At 58.5% G+C, this 21,042-nt stretch overlaps 1 protein-coding gene across 1 annotated transcript in view; it reads right to left on the reverse strand.

Moving 5' to 3' along the window:
- The window catches only part of CHD8 (chromodomain helicase DNA binding protein 8), a 59,420-nt gene that overhangs the window by 26,681 nt on the left and 11,697 nt on the right, over window positions 1-21,042 (reverse strand). The window contains exons 6-22 of the mRNA XM_066570167.1: window positions 19,980-20,192; window positions 18,487-18,555; window positions 18,307-18,362; window positions 16,997-17,114; window positions 16,171-16,254; window positions 14,666-14,803; window positions 14,333-14,454; window positions 13,124-13,367; window positions 11,664-11,840; window positions 10,370-10,513; window positions 9,394-9,649; window positions 7,537-7,750; window positions 5,966-6,161; window positions 4,650-4,817; window positions 3,266-3,445; window positions 2,449-2,559; window positions 1,313-1,704 (exon numbers count right to left, since the gene is read on the reverse strand). Coding sequence (XP_066426264.1) covers window positions 1,313-1,704; window positions 2,449-2,559; window positions 3,266-3,445; window positions 4,650-4,817; window positions 5,966-6,161; window positions 7,537-7,750; window positions 9,394-9,649; window positions 10,370-10,513; window positions 11,664-11,840; window positions 13,124-13,367; window positions 14,333-14,454; window positions 14,666-14,803; window positions 16,171-16,254; window positions 16,997-17,114; window positions 18,307-18,362; window positions 18,487-18,555; window positions 19,980-20,192 — 2,882 coding nt within the window. The remainder of the gene's footprint in view (window positions 1-1,312; window positions 1,705-2,448; window positions 2,560-3,265; window positions 3,446-4,649; window positions 4,818-5,965; window positions 6,162-7,536; window positions 7,751-9,393; window positions 9,650-10,369; window positions 10,514-11,663; window positions 11,841-13,123; window positions 13,368-14,332; window positions 14,455-14,665; window positions 14,804-16,170; window positions 16,255-16,996; window positions 17,115-18,306; window positions 18,363-18,486; window positions 18,556-19,979; window positions 20,193-21,042) is intronic.

The raw sequence follows: 21,042 nt of genomic DNA on the forward strand, positions 1-21,042 counted from the left end.
TGGGGAACCAATGGGGTCAATGAGGGATCAATGGGATCAATGGTGTTGCCAGGTGTGCCCATACCCGCCCATAGACCACCAGGTGTTTCCCCAGGTGTGTCCCCAGGCGTTTCCCCAGGTGTGTCCCCAGGTGTGCCCATACCCACCCATACACCACCAGGTGTTTCCCCAGGTGTGTCCCCAGGTGTTTCCCCAGGTGTGCCCAGGTGTGTCCACACCCACCCATAGACCACCAGGTGTGTCCCCAAGTGTTTCCCCAGGTGTTTCCCCAGGTGTTTCCCCAGGTGTTTCCCCAGGTGTTCCCCCAGGTGTTTCCCCAGGTGTCCCCAGGTGTTTCCCCAGGTGTGCCCAGGTGTCCCCATACCCACCCGTAGACCATCAGGTGTTTCCCCAGGTGTGCCCAGGTGTGTCCACACCCACCCATAGACCATCAGGTGTTTCCCCAGGTGTGCCCACGTGTCCCCAGGTGTCCCCAGGTGTTTCCCCAGGTGTTTCCCCAGGTGTCCCCATACCCACCCATACACCATCAGGTGTTTCCCCAGGTGTTTCCCCAGGTGTCCCCAGGTGTGTCCCCATGCCCACCCATACACCATCAGGTGTTTCCCCAGGTGTTTCCCCAGGTGTTTCCCCAGGTGTTTCCCCAGGTGTCCCCACACCCACCCGTACACCATCAGGTGTTTCCCCAGGTGTCCCCAGGTGTGTCCCAGGTGTGCCCAGGTGTTTCCCCAGGTGTGCCCAGGTGTCCCCATACCCACCCGTAGACCATCAGGTGTTTCCCCAGGTGTCCCAGGTGTGTCCCCATGCCCACCCGTACACCATCAGGTGTTTCCCCAGGTGTTTCCCCAGGTGTGTCCCAGGTGTCCCCAGGTGTTTCCCCAGGTGTTTCCCCAGGTGTGTCCCAGGTGTCCCCAGGTGTTTCCCCAGGTGTTTCCCCAGGTGTCCCCAGGTGTTTCCCCAGGTGTGCCCAGGTGTCCCCATACCCACCCGTAGACCATCAGGTGTTTCCCCAGGTGTCCCAGGTGTGTCCCCATGCCCACCCGTACACCATCAGGTGTTTCCCCAGGTGTTTCCCCAGGTGTGTCCCAGGTGTCCCCAGGTGTTTCCCCAGGTGTTTCCCCAGGTGTGTCCCAGGTGTCCCCAGGTGTTTCCCCAGGTGTTTCCCCAGGTGTCCCCAGGTGTTTCCCCAGGTGTGCCCAGGTGTCCCCATACCCACCCGTACACCATCAGGTGTTTCCCCAGGTGTTTCCCCAGGTGTGTCCCAGGTGTGCCCAGGTGTTTCCCCAGGTGTTTCCCCAGGTGTCCCCACACCCACCCGTAGACCATCAGGTGTTTCTCCACGCGGACGCAGTCGCTCCTCGCGAACGGCGCGGCCGGCGCGGCCGGGGTGGCCTGGTGACCCCCTTGGTGACCCCCTTGGTGACCTCCTTGGTGACCTCCATGCTGACCCTGCTGCTGCTGTCCGTGCTGACCGTGCTGACCATGCTGCTGCTGTCCGTGCTGCTGTCCGTGCTGGTGCTGTCCGTGCTGTCCGTGCTGGGGGTGTCCGTGGTGGCCCCCGCGCCGCGTCCTGGGCGCCGCCCGGTCCGGCCGCTCCAGCTCCTCGTCGCTCTCCAGGTCCGAGAACTCCACCAGGTCGTCGTCGCGCAGCGTGCTGAAGTGGCGCGTCTGCTTGCGGACCCGCGGCGTGTCGATGACCAGGTTGTTCTAAATGGACAGTGACCACTGGTCACTCTGAGTGACCATCACATGACCACCAGGTGACCATCTGACCAGCCCAGGTGACCCTGTGCACCCAACCCCACCCAGGTGCTGAAGTGGCGCGTCTGCTTGCGGACCCGCGGCGTGTCGATGACCAGGTTGTTCTGGGTGGACAATAGTGACCACTGGTCACTCTGAGTGACCACCAGGTGACCACCACAGTGACCATCTGGCCAGCCCAGGTGACCCCGCCCAGGTGCTGAACCGGTGTCCGTCACCAGCACGTTCTGAGTGGACAATGCTCAGTGGTCACTCCAGGTGACCACACCCACACAGGTGAGCACACCCAGGGGTGTCCGTGCAGGTAACCCCGCCCACCCAGGTGTGTCTGTCCCACCCAGGGGTGTCCGTGCAGGTAACCCCGCCCACCCAGGTGTGTCCTTCCAAGTGACCACGCCCACCAAGGTGTGTCCATCCCACATAGCTGTGCCCGTCCCACCCAGGTGTGTCCATGCAGGTAACCCCGCCCACGCAGGTGTGTCTGTCCCACCCAGGTGTGTCCGTCCCGCCCAGGTGTGCAGTTCCCCCCCAGGTGTGTCGACGCAGGTGATGACCACACCCACCCAGGTGACCCCACCCACCCAGGTCTGTCCCACCCAGGTGTGTCTGTCCCACGCAGGTGTGCAGTTCCCCCCCAGGTGTGTCGACGCAGGTGATGACCACGCCCCCCAGGTGTGGCCCCGCCCCCACCTTGCTGTTGAGCAGCTCCAGGTCCAGGTCGGCTTTCTTGGCCCATTTCTGCCAGAAGTTGGGGTCGTCCAGCGCGATGTCCGTGCGGTTCTCCGAGGCCACGAAGCTGGCCTGGGGCGGGACAGGGCACACCTGGGCACACCTGGGCACGCCTGGGCACACCTGGGCACACCTGGGGCCTCCCCAGGGCCGCCCGAGACCACCTGGGTGTGCCCAGACACACCTGCACCTTCTCCAGGGCCACCCAGCCCCACCTGGAGCTGCTCCAGGATCACCAAAGCCCAGCTAGACCTGGATTTGGGATCTCCATCTCCTCCAGGAACCTTCCTGGTGGCCACCCAGCCCCACCTGGATCTTCTCCAGGACCACCAAAGTTCACCTGAACCCACCTAATCCAACCTGGACCTTCTCCAAAGCACACTTAGACCCACCTGGACCTTCTCTATGGCCACCAAAGTCCACCTAGACCTGGATTAGAGACGTCCACCTTCTCCAAGAACGTTCCCGGTGGCCACCCAGCCCTACCTGGATCTTCTCCAGGACCACCAAAGCCCATCCAGACCCACCTGGACCTTCTCTAGAACCACCCAAGATCACCTGGACACACCCAGCCCCACCTGGACCTTCTCTATGACCACCAAAGCCCACCTAGACCCACCTAAACCAACCTAGACCTTCTCCAGGACCACCCAGCCCTACCTGGACCTTCTCTATGGCCACCAAAGCCCACCTAGACCTGGATTTGGGGTGTCCACCTTCCCCGAGAACGTTCCTGGTGCCCGCCCGGCCCCGCCCGGCCCCGCCCGGCCCCGCCCACCTTGGCGAAGGTGGAGCCCTTGCCCTCGCTCTCGATGGTGATGGTGGTGGTGCGCCGCAGCAGGATCTGCTCGATGTCCTCCTCGCAGAACTTGGCGCCCTCGTCGTCCTCGTCCATGATGGCGGCGTAGGCGCCCTTGCGCAGCAGGTCCTCGATCTCCTTCTTGGAGAACTGCTGGATCTGGGGGGGACAATGGGGACAACGGGGTTGGGACACGCGAGGGGCTTGGAGAAACCCGGGGTGGAGAGACCAAAGTGGAGAAACCCGGGGTGGAGGGACCAGAAATGGAGAAACCCAGGGTGGAGAAACCAAAGTGGAGAAACCAAAACTGGAGAAACCAAAACTGGAGAAACCAAAACTGGGAGAACCTGGACAAGCTCAACCTGGAGAAACCAAAGTGGAGAAACCAAAACTGGAGAAACCAAAACTGGAGAACCCCAGGGTGGAGAAACCAAAACTGGAGAACCCCAGGGTGGAGAGGAGAACCCAAAACTGGAGAAACCAAAACTGGAGAAACCAAAACTGGGAGAACCTGGACAAGCTCAACCTGGAGAAACCAAAGTGGAGAAACCAAAACTGGGAGAACCTGGACAAGCTTGACCTGGAGAACCCCAAACTGGAGAACCCGAAACTGGGAGAACCCAAAACTGGAGAACCTTGACTAGGACAACATGGACAGGCTCAACCTGGAGAACCTCAATCTGGAGAACCCAAAACTGGAGAAACCAAAAGTGGGAGAACCTCAACCTGGAGATCATGGACAAGCTCAACGTGGAGAACCTCAACCCGGAGAACCCAAAATTGGAGAACCCCAAACTGGAGAACCTCAACTTGGAAAACCTGGAGAACCTGAACCTCTAGGAACCTGGAGAACCTGAAGAACCTCAACTTGGGAGAACCTGGAGAACCTCAAAGAACCTGGAGAACCTCAACCTCAAGGAACCTAAAGAACCTGAATTTAAAGAACTTGGAGAACCTGGAGAACCTCAACTTGAAGAACCTGGAGAACCTCAACTTTGGAGAACCTGGAGAACCTGGAGAACCTCAACTTTGGAGAACCTGAACTTAAAGAACTTGAAGAACCTGGAGAACCTCAACTTTGAAGAACCTCAACTTTGCAGAACCTGCAGAACCTCAACCTCAAGGAACCTGGAGAACCTGGAGAACCTCAACTTGAAGCACCTGGAGAAGCTCAACTTTGGAGAACCTGAAGAACCTGGAGAACCTCAATTTGACGCACCTGGAGAACCTCAACTCTGGAGAACCTCAACTTAAAGAACCTGGAGAACCCGGAGAAGCTGAGCTTTAGAGAACCTGGAGCACCCGGAGGACCTCAACCCTGGATCCCCCACCCTGGAGCCCCCCGGCGCCGCCCGGGGCTGACCCCGGCGATGGAGCCCTCGCGGCCGCTCATGGACTGGAGCACGGCCTTGTCCAGGCCCAGCTTCAGGCTGGCCTTGTCGAACATCTCGCGCTCGTACGAGTTGCGGGTGATCAGCCTGTAGACCTTCACCGCCTTGCTCTGCCCGATGCGGTGGCACCGCGCCTGCGCCTGCGGGGACGCGGGCACGTCACGGGGGGCGGGGCCTGGTGGGGCCCGCCCCAGGACCTCAAACCCCTGGGAGATCCCATCCCACCACACCAAACCCCTGGGAGATCCCATCTTGTGACCCTAAACTCCGCCCCATGACCTCAAACCCCTGGGAGATCCCATCCCACCACACCAAACCCCTGGGAGATCCCATCTTGTGACCCTAAACTCCGCCCCATGACCTCAAAGCCCTGGGAGATCCCATCCCACCACACCAAACCCCTGGGAGATCCCATCTTGTGACCCTAAACTCCACCCCATGACCTCAAAGCCCTGGGAGATCCCATCCCACCACACCAAACCCCTGGAGGATCCCATCCCATCATCCCCAACCCCTGGGAGATCCCATCCCACCACACCAAACCCCTGGGAGATCCCATCTTGTGACCCTAAACTCCACCCCAGGACCTCAAACCCCTGGGAGATCCCCTCCCATCATCTCCAACCCTGGGAGATCCCATCCCGTCATCTCCAACCCTTGGAGAACCTCATCCCACCACCCCAAACCACACCCCAGGACCTCAAACCCCTGGTAGGTTCCATCCCACCACCCCAAACCCTTGGTAGAACCCATCCTGTGACCCTAAGCTCTACCCCACCACCCCAAACCCTTGGTAGATCCCATCCCATCATCTCCAAACCTTGGAGAACCTCATCCTAGGACCTTAAAACCCCATCCTACCACTCCAAACCCTTGGTAGATCCCACCCCGTGACCTCAAACCCCACCCCATGACCTCAAACCCTTGGTAGATCCCACCTCCCCACCCCAAACCTTTCATAGACCCTACCCCATGACCTCAAACCCTCTGCAGATCCCACCCCACCATCTCGGGTCCCTCCAGAACCTCCTCCCGTGACCCCAAACCCCATCCCATGACCCCAAACCTTGGGTAGACCCCACCCCATGACCTCAAACCCTCTGCAGATCCCACCCCACCATCTCGGGTCCCTCCAGAACCTCCTCCCGTGACCCCAAACCCCATCCCATGACCCCAAACCCTTTGTAGACCCCACCCCATGACCTCAAACCCTCTGCAGATCCCAGCCCACCATCTCGGGTCCCCCCAGAACCTCCTCCCGTGACCCCGCCCCGCCCCGAGCCGGGACCTGGAGGTCGTTCTGGGGGTTCCAGTCCGAGTCGAAGATGATGCAGGTGTCGGCGGCCGTCAGGTTGATGCCCAGCCCGCCCGCCCGCGTGCACAGCAGGAACACGAACCGGTCCGAGTCCGGCCGGCTGAAGCGGTCGATGGCGGCCTGGCGCAGGTTGCCCCGGACCCGCCCGTCGATGCGCTCGTACGGGTACCTGGGGGGACACCGCGGGGTCACCGCGGCCACCGGGCAGCCCCAGGGCTCCGTAACCGCGTCCAGGAGACACCAGGGAGCTCTGGGGCTCCATAACCACGTCCAGAACCAATTCTGGGTGTGGAGGAGCCACCAGGGATCTCCAGGGCTCCATAACCACATCCAGAGAAGATCCTGGGTGTGGAGGAGCCACCAGGGAGCTCCAGGGCTCCATAACCACATCCAGAGAAGATCCTGGGTGTGGAGGAGCCACCAGGGAGCTCCAGGGCTCCATAACCACATCCAGAGAAGATCCTGGGTGTGGAGGAGCCACCAGGGAGCTCCAGGGCTCCATAACCGCGTCCAGGAGCCACCAGGGAGCTCCAGGGCTCCAAAACCACATCCAGGAGCCACCAGGGAGCTCCAGAGCTCCATAACCGCGTCCAGGAACCAACGCTGGGTGTGGAGGAGCCACCAGGGAGCTCTGGGGCTCCGTAACCACGTCCAGGAGACACCAGGGAGCTCCAGAGCTCCGTAACCGCGTCCAGGAGCCGCCAGGGAGCTCCGGGGCTCCGTAACCGCGTCCAGGAGCCACCAGGGAGCTCCGGGGCTCCGTAACCGCGTCCAGGAGACACCAGGGAGCTCCAGGGCTCTGTAACCGCGTCCAGGAGACGCCAGGGAGCTCCAGGGCTCCGTAACCGCGTCCAGGAGCCACCGGGCAACTCCAGGGCTCCGTAACCACGTCCAGGAGCCACCAGGGAGCTCCAGGGCTCCATAACCACGTCCAGAGCAGATCCTGGGTGTGGAGCAGCCACCAGGGAGCTCCAGAGCTCCATAACCACGTCCAGGAACCAACGCTGGGTGTGGAGGAGCCACCAGGGAGCTCTGGGGCTCCATAACCACGTCCAGGAACCAATGCTAGGTGTGGAGGAGCCACCAGGGATCTCCAGGAGGTTCTTGGACAACCCTGAGGAGCTCAAAACAGCCCCTGTGGAGGTTCTGAAGATCCTCGTGGTGGACACAACCCCCTCCTGTGGGACAACGAGGTCCCAAAGGCCCCACAAATCCTCCCATGAAGGTCCCAAAGCCACAGAGGTCCCCAAAACCCCTCCCAGAAGCTCCAGAACGTCCTGGGTGTCCCTCAGAGCTCTTCCATGGAGTACCACAACGCCCAAAACCCCATTTTCCCCTCAATTCTTTTCCCAAAATCCCCATTTTTACCCTCAAACCCTGACCGTTTCTGGATGAGGTGGTTCTCCAGCATGTCCCATTTTTCTCACGTTTTCTCCTCGTTTTCTCCCCAATTTTTTCCGTTTTTTTTCCCCCAAATCCCCATTTTTCCCCCAAAACCCCGTTTTTTTTCCCCAAACCCGCCCGTTTTCGCCCCAAACCCTGACCGTTTCTGGATGAGGTAGTCCTCCAGGATGTCCAGGCACCGCACCATCTGCGAGAAGACCAGCACCTTGTGCCCGCCGGCGCGCAGCCGGGGCAGGAGCTTGTCCAGCAGCACCAGCTTCCCGGCCGAGCGCACCAGGGCCTGCAGCGCCAGCTCGGGCCCGGGCAGCGCGGGCAGCGAGGCCCTGAGCTCCGCCACGATCTGCTCCTCCGCACCTGCGGGCACAGGTGAGAGCCTGAGCGCCGCCGCCGGCCACGCCCGGCTCTGAGAAACCAGCGGCGACTGCTCCATAAAATACCCATAGGAACCTCAGGAGAACATCAATGGTTCCATCAAACAATGGCTGAGAACTTCGGGAGAACGTTGCTGACCATCACCAACCACCCCTGGCTCCATAAAACACCCATAGGAACCTCAGGAGAACATCAATGACCATCAATGGTTCCATCAAACAATGCCTGAGAGCTTCGGGAGAACGTTGGTGACCATCCCCGACCACCCCTGGTTCCATAAAACCACCAGTGACCACCATTGACCACTCATGGTTCCATAAAACATCCATAGGAACCTCAGGAGAACATCAATGGTTCCATCAAACAATGGCTGAGAACTTCGGGAGAACGTTGGTGACCATCCCCGACCACCCCTGGCTCCATAAAACACCCATAGGAACCTCAGGAGAACATCCATGGTTCCATCAAAGACCATCAATGGTTCCATCAAAACATCTCTGAGAGCTTCGGGAGAACATTGGTGACCATCCCCGACCACCCCTGGTTCCATAAAACCACCAGTGACCACCAGTGACCGCTCATGGTTCCATAAAACACCCATAGGAACCTCAGGAGAACATTGATCACCATCAATGGCTCCCTCAAAACATCTCTGAGGACTTTGGGAGAACATTGGTGACCATCCCCGACCACCCCTGGTTCCACAAAACCACCTCTGAGAACTTCAGGAGAACATCCCTGATCCCTATTGACCGTCAATGGTTCCACCAAACCACGGCTGAGAACTTCAGGAGAAACGTCAGCGACCACCCCTGACCATCAGTGACCACCCCTGACCATCACTGACCCTCAGTGACCATCAGTGACCCTCACTGACCACCCCTGACCATCAGCGACCCTCAGTGACCCTCACTGACCACCCCTGACCATCAGTGACCCTCACTGACCCTCAGTGACCATCCCTGACCATCAGCGACCCTCAGTGACCACCCCTGACCATTGGTGACCACCCCTGACCACCCCTGGCCCTCAGTGACCATCGCTGGTTCCACCAAAGCACCCTGACACCTTCAGGTGACCATCACTGCTTCCATCACGGTGCTGAGCAGGTGTGCCCAGGTGTATCCATGTGTATCTATGTGTGCCCAGCTGTGTGCCCAGGTGTGCCCAGGTGTATCCATGTGTATCTATGTGTGCCCAGCTGTGTGCCCAGGTGTGCCCAGGTGTATCCATGTGTATCTATGTGTGCCCAGGTCTGCCCAGGTGTACCTGCCCAGGTGTGCTCACCGTTGATGAGGTAGGGGTGGTTGCAGCACTTGCGCAGCTCCATCATGGTGTTGGACAGGTGTGCCCAGGTGTATCTATGTGTGCCCAGGTGTACCCCAGGTGTACCCCAGGTGTATCTATGTGTGCCCAGGTGTGTGCCCAGGTGTGCCCAGGTGCGCTCACCGTTGATGAGGTAGGGGTGGTTGCAGCACTTGCGCAGCTCCATCATGGTGTTGAGCAGGTGTGTGTATGTGTGCCCAGGTGTGCCCAGGTGTACCCAGGTGTGCCCCAGGTGTGCCCAGGTGTACCCAGGTGTGCCCCAGGTGTGCCCAGGTGTACCTGCCCAGGTGTGTGCTCACCGTTGATGAGGTAGGGGTGGTTGCAGCACTTGCGCAGCTCCATCATGGTGTTGAGCAGGTTGGGCACGTTGCCGTGCCCCGCCCCGCGCGCCAGGTAGGCGAAGTTGCGCTCCAGGATGGCGCGGTACAGGCGCTTCTGGGCGTTGGTCAGCTCCACCTCGATGATCGTCTCCTGCTTGGGCGCCAGGTTCTTCTCCACGTCCTCCTTGAGCCGCCGCAGCATCATCGGCTTCAGCAGCGCCTGCAGCTTCTGCACCTGAGGGGGGAAACGCGCACCTGTCGCACCTGGGCCAGGCGTGCGAGGTGCCCAGCACTGGCTATGGGGAGTTATGGCCACGCCTGTCACACCTGGGCGGGGTTACAGCCACACCTGTCACACCTGGGCCAGGTGTGCGAGGCGCCCAGCACTGGCTATGGGGAGTTATGGCCACGCCTGTCACACCTGGCACACCTGGGCGGGGTTACAGCCACACCTGTCACACCTGAGCGAGGTTACAGCCACACCTGTGGCACCTGGGCATGGTTACAGCCACACCTGTCACACCTGGGCGGGGTTACAGCCACACATGTTGCACCTGGGCCAGGTGTGCGAGGTGCCCAGCACTGGCTATGGGGAGTTATGGCCACACCTGAGCGAGGTTACAGCCACAGCTGTGGCACCTGCCACACCTGGGCAGGGTTACAGTCACACCTGCCACACCTGTCACACCTGGGTCAGGTGTGTGAGGTGCCCATAGGTGGCTATGGGGAGTTATGGCCACACCTGTGACACCTGGGCAGGGTTACAGCCACAACTGGCACACCTGGGCATGGTTACAGCCACACCTGTCACACCTGGGCCAGGTGTGGGAAGTGCCCAGGTGTGCCCCAAACTCCTCTCTAAGCCCATTCATTGACCTCAAACCCCTCCCAACCCTCCCCACGTACCCCCAGGTGTGTCTGGGTGTCCCCAGGTGTGCCCAGGTGCGCCCCTCACCTGCTCCTCGGTCTTGAGGTCGCCGAAGTCCTTGAGGAACTCGGCCTCGGACGGGAACTGGGAGGGCTCCAGGAAGTGCAGGAGGCTGAAGAGCTCCTCGACCGTGTTCTGCAAAGGTGTGCCCGTGAGCAGCACCTTGTGCTCCTGCAGGTGAGACAGGTGAGGGACAGGTGAGCGAAAATAACAGCGATAACGCAGGTAAAATGGGGTAAATAACTGATACAGGTGAGGGAAAACTGGGACAGGTGAGGCTGGAGAGCTCCTGGACCGTGCTCTGCACAGGTGTGCCCGTGAGCAGCACCTTGTGCTCCTGCAGGTGAGACAGGTGAGGGTCAGGTGAGACAGGTAAGGGAATATAATGGGTAAAAAACTGATACAGGTGAGGGAAAACTGGGACAGGTGGGGCTGGAGAGCTCCTGGACCGTGCTCTGCACAGGTGTGCCCGTGAGCAGCACCTTGTGCTCCTGCAGGTGAGGGACAGGTGAGGAACAGGTGAGACAGGTGAGGGGAAATAATGGGGATAACACAGGTAAAATGGGGTAAAAAACTGATACAGGTGAGGGAAAACTGGGACAGATGGGGCTGAAGAGCTCCTCGACCGTGTTCTGCACAGGTGTGCCCGTGAGCAGCACCTTGTGCTCCTGCAGGTGAGACAGGTGAGGGACAGGTGAGGGATAAATGAGATGCAGCTGAAGGGACAGGTGAGAGCTGGGACAGGTGAGCCACCTTGCAGTGACCCCAAACCCCACAGGTATCACCCAAAGCCCCTCAGGATGACCCCAAACCCCCTCAGGTGTGAGCCCAGGTGACTCAAAACCCTCCAAAATCCCCATTTTTCACCCAATTTTCGCCCATTTTTCACCCGATTTTCACCGGGTTTTTTCTGTCCCTCCCCTCCCAGGTGTGCCCAGGTGTGTTCCCAGGTGTGCCACTGACCAGGTCCATGTGTTTGCGGCTGTCCAGCAGCTTGCAGTGCTGGTTCTTGAGCCGGTGTTTGTGTGCCCAGATGACTCAAAACCCTCCAAAATCCCCGTTTTTCACCCGATTTTCACCCGGTTTTTTCTGTCCCTCCCCTCCCAGGTGTGCCCAGGTGCGTGCCCAGGTGTGCCCCTGACCAGGTCCATGTGCTTGAGGCTGTCCAGCAGCTTGCAGTGCTGGTTCTTGAGCCGGTGTTTGTGTGCCCAGATGACTCAAAACCCTCCAAAATCCCCGATTTTCACCCGATTTTCACCCGGTTTTTTCTGTCCCTCCCCTCCCAGGTGTGCCCAGGTGCGTTCCCAGGTGTGCCACTGACCAGGTCCATGTGCTTGAGGCTGTCCAGCAGCTTGCAGTGCCGGTTCTTGAGCCGGTGCGCCTCGTCGATGACCACGCAGCGCCACTGGACCTCGCGCAGCTCGGGGCAGTCGGACAGGATCATCTCGAAGGTGGTGATGAGGGCGTCGAACTTGTACGCACCTGGGATCAGCCGCCCCTGCAGGTGACGCACAGGTGACGCACAGGTGAGGCACAGGTGAGGCACAGGTGTGGGAGCTCACCTGGCAGCCATTTGAGAGGGTTTTGTGCTGCTGGATCACCTGCCAGGCTCGTGTGGTACACCATGGTGTGTGTACAGGTGTGTTACAGGTGTGCACAGGTGTGCACAGGTGAGCTCACCTGGCGGCCATTTGAGGGGGTTTTACAGTGCTGAATCACCTGCCAGGCTGGTGTGGTACACCTTGATGTGTGTACAGGTGTGTTACAGGTGTGCACAGGTCTGTTACAGGTAACACAGGTGAGCTCACCTGGCGGCCATTTGAGGGTGTTTTGTGCTGCTGGATCACCTGCCTGGTTGGTGTGGTACACCATGGTGTGTGTTACAGGTGTGTTAGAGGTGAAACAGGTGTGTTACAGGTGTGGGAGCTCACCTGGCGGCCATTTGAGGGGGTTTTACAGTGCTGAATCACCTGCCAGGCTATCAAGACACACCATGGTGTGTGTACAGGTGAGCACAGGTGTATTACAGGTGTGTTACAGGTGTGCACAGGTGAGTTACAAGTGTGTGAGCTCACCTGGCGGCCATTTGAGAGCGTTTTATGGTGCTGAATTACCTGCCAGGTTGGTGTGGTACACCCTGGTGTGTGTACAGGTGTGTTACAGGTGTGTTACAGGTGTGCACAGGGTGTACAGGTGAGCTCACCTGGCTGCCATTTGAGGGGGTTTTGTGGCGCTGGATCACCTGCCAGGCTGGCCAGGCTGCACAGGTGTGTCACAGACCCCATACAGGGGTGTCACACACACAATACAGGTGTGTCAGTGACCCCATACAGGTGTGTCAATGACCCCATACAGCTGTGTCACACACACAATACAGGTGTGTCAGTGACCCCATACAGGTGTGTCAATGACCCCATACAGCTGTGTCACACACACAATACAGGTGTGTCAGTGACCCCATACAGGTGTGTCAATGACCCCATACAGGTGTGTCACACACACAATACAGGTGTGTCACAGACACAATACAGGTGTGTCAGTGACCCCATACAGGTGTGTCACACACACAATACAGGTGTATTGTACATACAGTACAGGTGTGTCACCTGCCCAGGTGAGCTCACCTTGCCGTCCTTGCAGTACATCTCGTACTGCTGGATCACCTGCCAGGCTGGCCAGGCTGCACAGGTGTGTCACAGGTGTGTCACAGGTGTGTCACAGGTGTGTCACAGACCCCACACAGGCGTGTCACGCGCACAGGCGTGTCCCAGGTGAGCTCACCTTGCCGTCCTTGCAGTACATCTCGTACTGCTGGATCATCTGCCGGCTGGCCAGGCTGCCGTGGTACACGATGGTGTTCAGGTGCGTCCAGGTGCCGAACTCGCGCTCCCAGTTGGCGATGGTGGAGAGCGGCGCGATCACCAGGTAGGGCCCGCGCACACCTGCGCCGTGCACCTCCTGCAGGAACGCGATCGACTGGATCGTCTTGCCCAGCCCCATCTCGTCCGCCAGGATGCAGTTCTGCCTGCGGGACAGGTGCGACAGGTGAGGCACACCTGGGACAGGTGAGGTACACCTGAGGTACACCTGGGACAGGTGAGGTACACCTGAGGGACAGGGGTTGGTCTTGCCCAGCCCCATCTCGTCCGCCAGGATGCAGTTCTGCCTGCGGGACAGGTGCGACAGGTGAGGCACACCTGGGACAAGTGAGGTACGCCTGGGATGGGTAAGGTACACCTGGGATAGGTGAGGTACAGCTGGGACAGGTGAGGTACACCTGGGATGGGTAGGGTACACCTGGGGTACACCTGGGACAGGTGAGGTACACCTGGGATGGGTAAGGTACACCTGGGGTACACCTGGGGTACACCTGGGACAGGTAAGGTACACTTGGGATACAGCTGGGACAGGTGAGGTACACCTGGGGTACACCTGGGACAGGTAAAGGACAGCTGGGATAAGTAAAACACATCTGAGATTCACCTGGGACAAGTAAGATACACCTGAGATACACCTAGGACAGGTAAGGTACACCTGGAACACACCTAGGACAAGTAACAGACCAGGTGTTCTCACCTGTCCCAGCTGTGTTTACCTGCCCCAGGTGTTCCCAGCTGTGTTTACCTGCCCCAGGTGTTCCCAGGTGTGTTTATCCATTCCCAGGTGTGTTTATCCATTTCCAGGTGTGTTTACCTGCCCCAGGTGTGCTCACCTGTTGTACCAGTTGAAGAGCAGCCAGTTGACGCCCTCCAGCTGACATTCCCTGAGCCCATGCCCTCACCTGTCCCAGCTGTTCCCAGGTGTGTTTATCCATTCCCAGGTGTGTTTACCTGTTGCCCAGGTGAGCTCACCTGTTGTACCAGTTGAAGAGCAGCCAGTTGACGCCCTCCAGCTGACATTCCCTGAGCCCATGCCCTCACCTGTCCCAGCTGTTCCCAGGTGTGTTTATCCATTCCCAGGTGTGTTTACCTGTTGCCCAGGTGAGCTCACCTGTTGTACCAGTTGAAGAGCAGCCAGTTGACGCCCTCCAGCTGGTATTCCCTGAGCTGGTTGTGGTTCTTGTACTCGTGCGACGCCTCCAGCTTCTTCCAGGCGCCGGCCTGGGGGCGGGGCTGCACAGGTGAGACACAGGTGAGCCACAGGTGAGACATGTGCAATACAGGTGAGATAACTGAGCCAGGTGAGATACAGGTGTGATACAGGTGAGAGGCAAGTAAGGAACATGTGAGACACAGGTGGGACAGGTGCAGGGCTCGCCTGCTCGGGGGCGTGGCCTCACCTGCTCGGGGGCGTGGCCTCACCTGCTCGGGGGCGTGGCCTCACCTGTCTCTTGAGCTCGGGGTGCCGCGCCTGGATCCGCTTGAACTCGGCCACCTTGGCCTCGTCCACGTCCTCCTGCAGCTCCCAGGTGCTGTCCTCGTACGGCAACGAGCACCACTTGACCAGGTAATAGACCACGGGCTGGGGAGACACACCTGGGCAGGTGAGTGACACCTGGACACACCTGGGTACAGGTAACTGACAGATAACGTACACCTGGGTACAGGTAACTGACACCTGGGTACACCTGGGTACAGGTGAGTGACACCTGGGTACACCTGGGTACGCCTGGGTACAGGTAACTGCCAGGTAACCCCTCCTGCAGCTCCCAGGTGCTGTCCTCGTACAACAACGAGCACCACTTGACCAGGTAATAGACCACGGGCTGGGGAGACACACCTGGGCAGGTGAGTGACACCTGGACACACCTGGGTACAGGTAACTGCCAGGTAACCCCTCCTGCAGCTCCCAGGTGCTGTCCTCGTACGGCAACGAGCACCACTTGACCAGGTAATAGACCACGGGCTGGGGAGACACACCTGGGCAGGTGAGTGACACCTGGGTACAGGTAACTGACCCCTGGGTACAGGTAACTGACATCACACCTGACCAGGTAATAGACCACGGGCTGGGGAGACACACCTGGGCAGGTGAGCCACACCTGGGTACAGGTAACTGACCCCTGGGTACAGGTGAGTGACACCTGGGTACACCTGGGTACAGGTGACTGACCTCACACCTCACCAGGTAATACACCACGGGCTGGGGAGACACACCTGGGCAGGTGAGTGACCCCTGGGTACAGGTGAGTGACACCTGGGTACACCTGGGTACAGGTAACTGCCAGGTAACGTACACCTGGGTACAGGTAACTGACACCTGGGTACACCTGGGTACAGGTAACTGACCTCACACCTGACCACATAATAGACCACAGGCTGGGGAGAGACACCTGGGCAGGTGAACCACACCTGGGTACAGGTGAGTGACACCTGGGTACACCTGGGTACAGGTGAGTGACACCTGACCAGGTGAGTGACACCTGCGTACAGGTGAGTGACACCTGGGTACACCTGGGTACAGGTGAGTGACACCTGGCTACACCTGGATACACCTGGGTACACCTGAATACACCTGGATACAAGTAACACACCTGGATACACCTGGGTACACCTGGGTACACCCAGGTACAGGTAACACACCTGGACACACCTGGATACAGGGAACTGCCAGGTTACCCATTTTTTCCCCCATTTTGGTTTCTAGCACCCAAAATCCCCATTTTTTCCCAAATTTTGGCATTTTACCACCCCAAAATCCCCATTTTTCCCCCAATTTTGGTTCCCAGCCCCAAAATCCCCGTTTTTTGTCCCATTTTGTTTTCTAGCACCCAAAATCCCCGTTTTTTCCCAATTCTGGCGTTTTACCACCCCCAAAATCGCCGTTTTTGCCCCGTTTTGGTCCCCAGCCCCAAAATCGCCGTTTTTTGCCCCGTTCTGGGCGCTGACCTCGCCGTTGTCCTTGTCCACGCTGTGGGACTCGTCCAGGATCCGATCGACCTCCACGTAGTCGGGGTTGAAGGGCTCCTCGTCCTGCCCAGGAACCCCAAAATCCCCGCGTTTGACCCCAAATCCTCATTTGCCCTCAGTCACCTGCTTTTCCCCCCAAAATCCCCAATTTTTTCCCCAAAAAACCCCAACTTTTTCCCCCCAAAATCCTCAATTTTGCTCCAAAAGTTCTCCCCCCAAAATCCCCAATTTTCCCCAAAAATCCCTAATTTTTCCCACCAAAAATCCCCAATTTTTTCCCCCCAAAATCCCCAACTTTTTCCCCCAAAACGTCCCCAATTTTCCCCCAAAAAAATTCCCAATTTTTCCCCTCAAATTCCCCAATTCTTCCCCCAAAAAATTCCCAATTCTTCCCCCCAAAAATCCCCAATTTTTCCCCCAAAAGTCCCCAATTTTCCCCCCCAAAAATCTCCAATTTTTTCTTCCCAAAAATCCCCAATTTTTCCCCCAAAAGTCCCCAATTTTCCCCCCCAAAAATCTCCAATTTTTTTCTTCCCAAAAATCCCCATTTTTTTCCCCTCAAAAATCTCAAATTTTTCCCCTCAAAAGTTCCCAATTTTTGCCCAAAACCCCCGGATTTTTCCTCCTAAAAACCCCAATTTTTCCCCTAAAAAAACCCCCAATTTTCCCCCTAAAACCCCAATATTTCCCCCCCAAAAAATCCCCAATTTTTTCCCCCCAAAAAACCCCGAATTTTTGCCCAAAAACCCCCAATTTTTGCCCCAAACCGCGTTTTTTCCCAAACCGGCAGGAATTGGCCCCAAACCTCGTGGAAGAAGTGCCGCATTTGGTTCATTTTGGTCTTGAAGCGTTTCAGTTTCTGGTGGATCCGTTTGTCCTTCTCCAGCTGCGCGATCGTCGCCCACTCGCAGTGCAGGTACGAGCTGGGGGCGGGGCCAGGGAGGGGTCAAGGACACGCCCCCGGCACGGGGCGGCCAATCAGAAACAGCCACCCCAAAACCGGGCGAAAACGAGCCCAAAAACGACCCCAAAATGGCCCAAAATGGCCCCGCCCCAGCTGTGCCCAATCACAGTGCAGGTACGAGCTGGGGGCGGGGCCACGGGTCAAGGACACGCCCCCGGCACGGGGCGGCCAATCAGAAACAGCCACCCCAAAAATGGGGGAAAATGACCCCAAAAACGACCCCAAAATGGCCCAAAATGGCCCCGCCCCAGCTGTGCCCAATCACAGTGCAGGTACGAGCTGGGGGCGGGGCCACATGTCAAGGACACACCCCCAGCACGGGGCAGCCAATCAGAAACAGCCACCCCAAAAATGGGGAAAAATGACCCCAAAATGGCCCGAAATGGCCCGAAATGGCCCGAAATGGCCCCGCCCAATCGCAGCCCAGGTAGGGCTGGGGGCGGGGCCAGGTGAGGGCCACAAAGTGACCACAAGTGACCACGAGTGACCCAAAATGACCCCAGCTGACCATAACTGACCACAAACTGACCATGAGTGACCACGAGTGACCACAAATGACAACTGACCACGAGTGGCCACGAGTGACCCCAAACTGACCTAAAATGACCCCAAACTGACCCAAACTGACCATGAGTGACCCCAAACTGACCCCAACTGACCACAACTGACCCCAACTGACCATGAGTGACCCAAAGGACCGCGCGTGACCGCGAGTGACCACGAGTGACCCAAAATTACCCCAAACTGACCCCAACTGACCACAAGTGACCACAACTGACCCAAAATTACCCCAAACTGACCATAACCGACCCCAACTGACCACGAGTGACCCCAAACCGACCCAAACTGACCATGAGTGACCCCAATGACCATAAATGACCACAAACTGACCCCAACTGACCACGAGTGACCCCAAACTGACCCCAACTGACCATGAGTGACCCCAATGGCCATGACTGACCACAACCTGACCCCAACCTGACCCCAACTGACCATGAGTGACCCCAATGACCATGAGTGACCCCAACCCGACCCCAAGCGACCCCAACTGACCGCGAGTGACCCCAACCTGACCCCAACTGACCGTGAGTGACCCCAGTGACCATGAGTGACCCCAAACCGACCCCGAGTGCCCGCGAGTGACCACTCACTAGTTCTTGTACTTGACGAAGAACTCCTCGGCCTCCACCAACTGTCCCGAGGGCAGCTGAGCGTGAGGAAGGTGAAGGTGACCGCGGTGAGGAAGGCCGGGAGGTGACCCCCGCAGCCCACCCCAGGCCACGGCGGTGACCGCGCTGACCGCCCGCGCTGACCGCGCTGACCGCACTGACCTCCTTCTTGACCACGCGCATGGACAGCACCTTGTCCACGATGGCCGCGTCCTCCTCGCTCGGGTTCTCCTGGGGGGACACGCACGAGGACGAGGAGGAGGAGGAGGTGAGGAAGGTCAGGGGAGGGGATGAAGGTCACGGGGGTGGAGCAGGTGAGGAGGAAGATGAGGGTGGAAAAGGTCACGGGGAGGGGATGAAGGTCACGGGGATGGAGCAGGTGAGGAGGATGAAGGTGGTGGAGAAGGTGAGGAGGAAGATGAGGGTGAGGAGGAGGAGGAGGAAGGTGAGGAAGGTCATGGGATGGGGATGAAGGTCACAAAGATGAAGAAGGTGACCAAGATGATGAAGGTCAGGAGGAAGATGAGGGTGAAGAAGGTCATGGGATGGGGATGAAGGTCATGGGGATGGAGAAGGTGATGAAGATGATGAAGGTCAGGAGGATGATGAGGGTGAAGAAGGTCACGAGATGAGGATGAAGGTCATAAAGATGAAGAAGGTGATGAAGGTGATGAAGGCGAGGAGGAAGATGAAGGTGGTGGAGAAGGTGAGGAAGGTCACGGAGATGGAGAAGGAGATGGAAAAGGTGAGGAGGAAGATGAGGGTGGAGAAGGTCGCGGGATGGAGACGAAGGTCACAAAGATGAAGAAGGTGACCAAGATGATGAAGGTGAGGAGGAAGATGAGGAGATGAAGAAGGTGAGGAGGAAGATGAAGGTGGAGGAGAAGGTCACGGGATGGGGATGAAGGTCACGGGGATGGAGAAGGTGACGAAGATGATGAAGGTGGAGGAGGTGAGGAAGGTCACGGGGATGGAGCAGGTGAGGAGGAGGAGAAGGTGAGGAGGAAGATGAAGGTGGTGAAGAAGGTCATGGGATGGGGATGAAGGTCACGGGGGTGGAGAAAGTGAGGAGGAAGATGAAGGCGAGGAGGAAGATGAAGGTGGCGGAGAAGGCGAGGAAGGTCACAAGGATGGAGAAGGTGAGGAGGAAGATGAGGGTGAAGAAGGTCGTGGGATGGGGATGAAGGTCCCAGAGATAAAGGAGATGATGATGATGATGATGATGGACACAACAAAGACGAAGACGGGGACGGTGGGGGTGAACAAGGTGAAGAAGATGATGAAGGTGAGGATGAAGATGATGATGATGAAGGCGAGGAAGGGCACGCACCACGAAGAACCGCACGGAGGAAGATGACAAAGACGGAGAAGACAAAGGACGCGATGGAGAAGGCGAAGGGGATGAAGATAATGAACGTGACGAGGAAGATGAGGGTGAGGATGACGAAGGTGAGAATGATGAGGATGACGAAGGTGAAGGTGAGGAAGGGCACGCACCACGAAGAACCGCGTGGAGAAGAGGAAGATGATGATGGAGAACATGAAGATGACGAAGATGAACGAGATGGGAGACGACAAAGAGGACGATAAGGAGGATGAGGGTGAGGATGACGAAGGTGAGGATGACGAAGGTGAAGGTGAGGAAGGGCACGCACCACGAAGAACTGCATGGAGGGCAGCGCCGCGTCCGCGCCCTCGCCGTCCGCGGTCAGCGCCGGCGGCGCCGGGGGCGGCTCCTGGTCAGCGTCCGGCCGCGCCTGCGGCCCCGTCACGTCCAGCTCCTCGTCCAGGTCCTCGTCGTCCGTCAGCTTGATGTCCAGGTCCTCCGTGTACTTCTTGCGCTTCACCTGGCGGTTGGAGCGCCGCTTCTGCAGGTGGGACAGGTGAGACAGGTGAGACATGGACAGGTGAGACAGGTGAGACATGGACAGATGGACAGACAGGTGGGACACACAGACACAGGTGGGACACGGTTTGATGATGTCCAGGTCCTCCGTGTACTTCTTGCGCTTCACCTGGCGGTTGGAGCGCCGCTTCTGCAGGTGAGACAGGTGAGACATGGACAGGTGAGACACGGACAGGTGAGAGATGGACAGACGGACACACAGACACAGGTGGGACACGGTTTGATGATGTCCAGGTCCTCCGTGTACTTCTTGCGCTTCACCTGGCGGTTGGAGCGCCGCTTCTGCAGGTGGGACAGGTGAGACAGGTGAGAGATGGACAGATGGACAGACAGGTGGGACACACAGACACAGGTGGGACACGGTTTGATGATGTCCAGGTCTCCTCCGTGCACTTCTTGCGCTTCACCTGGCGGCTGGAAGGGCGCGTTTGGGAGGACAGGTGAGACATGGACAGGTGAGATGGGGACAGGTGAGATGGGGACAGGTGAGACGGGGACAGGTGAGATGGGGACAGGTGAGATGGGGACAGGTGGGACATGGACAGGTGGGATGGGGATGGGTGGGACACACACAGGTGGGACACGCCCAGAGCCACGCCTACCTCAGGTGAGACATGTGCAGGTGGGACACGCCCAGGTGAGACACACACCCACCTAGGTGACCTCCTCTACCTCCGGTGACCACACCTGGCCCAGGTGACCCCACACACCCAAGTGACCACACCCATCCAGGTGACCACACCCATCCAGGTGACCACACCCATCCAAGTGACCACACCCATCCAGGTGACCCCACATATTCAAGTGACCAC

This window comes from Molothrus aeneus, unplaced genomic scaffold (assembly GCF_037042795.1).
Source record: "Molothrus aeneus isolate 106 unplaced genomic scaffold, BPBGC_Maene_1.0 scaffold_240, whole genome shotgun sequence".
Taxonomy (NCBI): Eukaryota; Metazoa; Chordata; class Aves; order Passeriformes; family Icteridae; genus Molothrus; species Molothrus aeneus.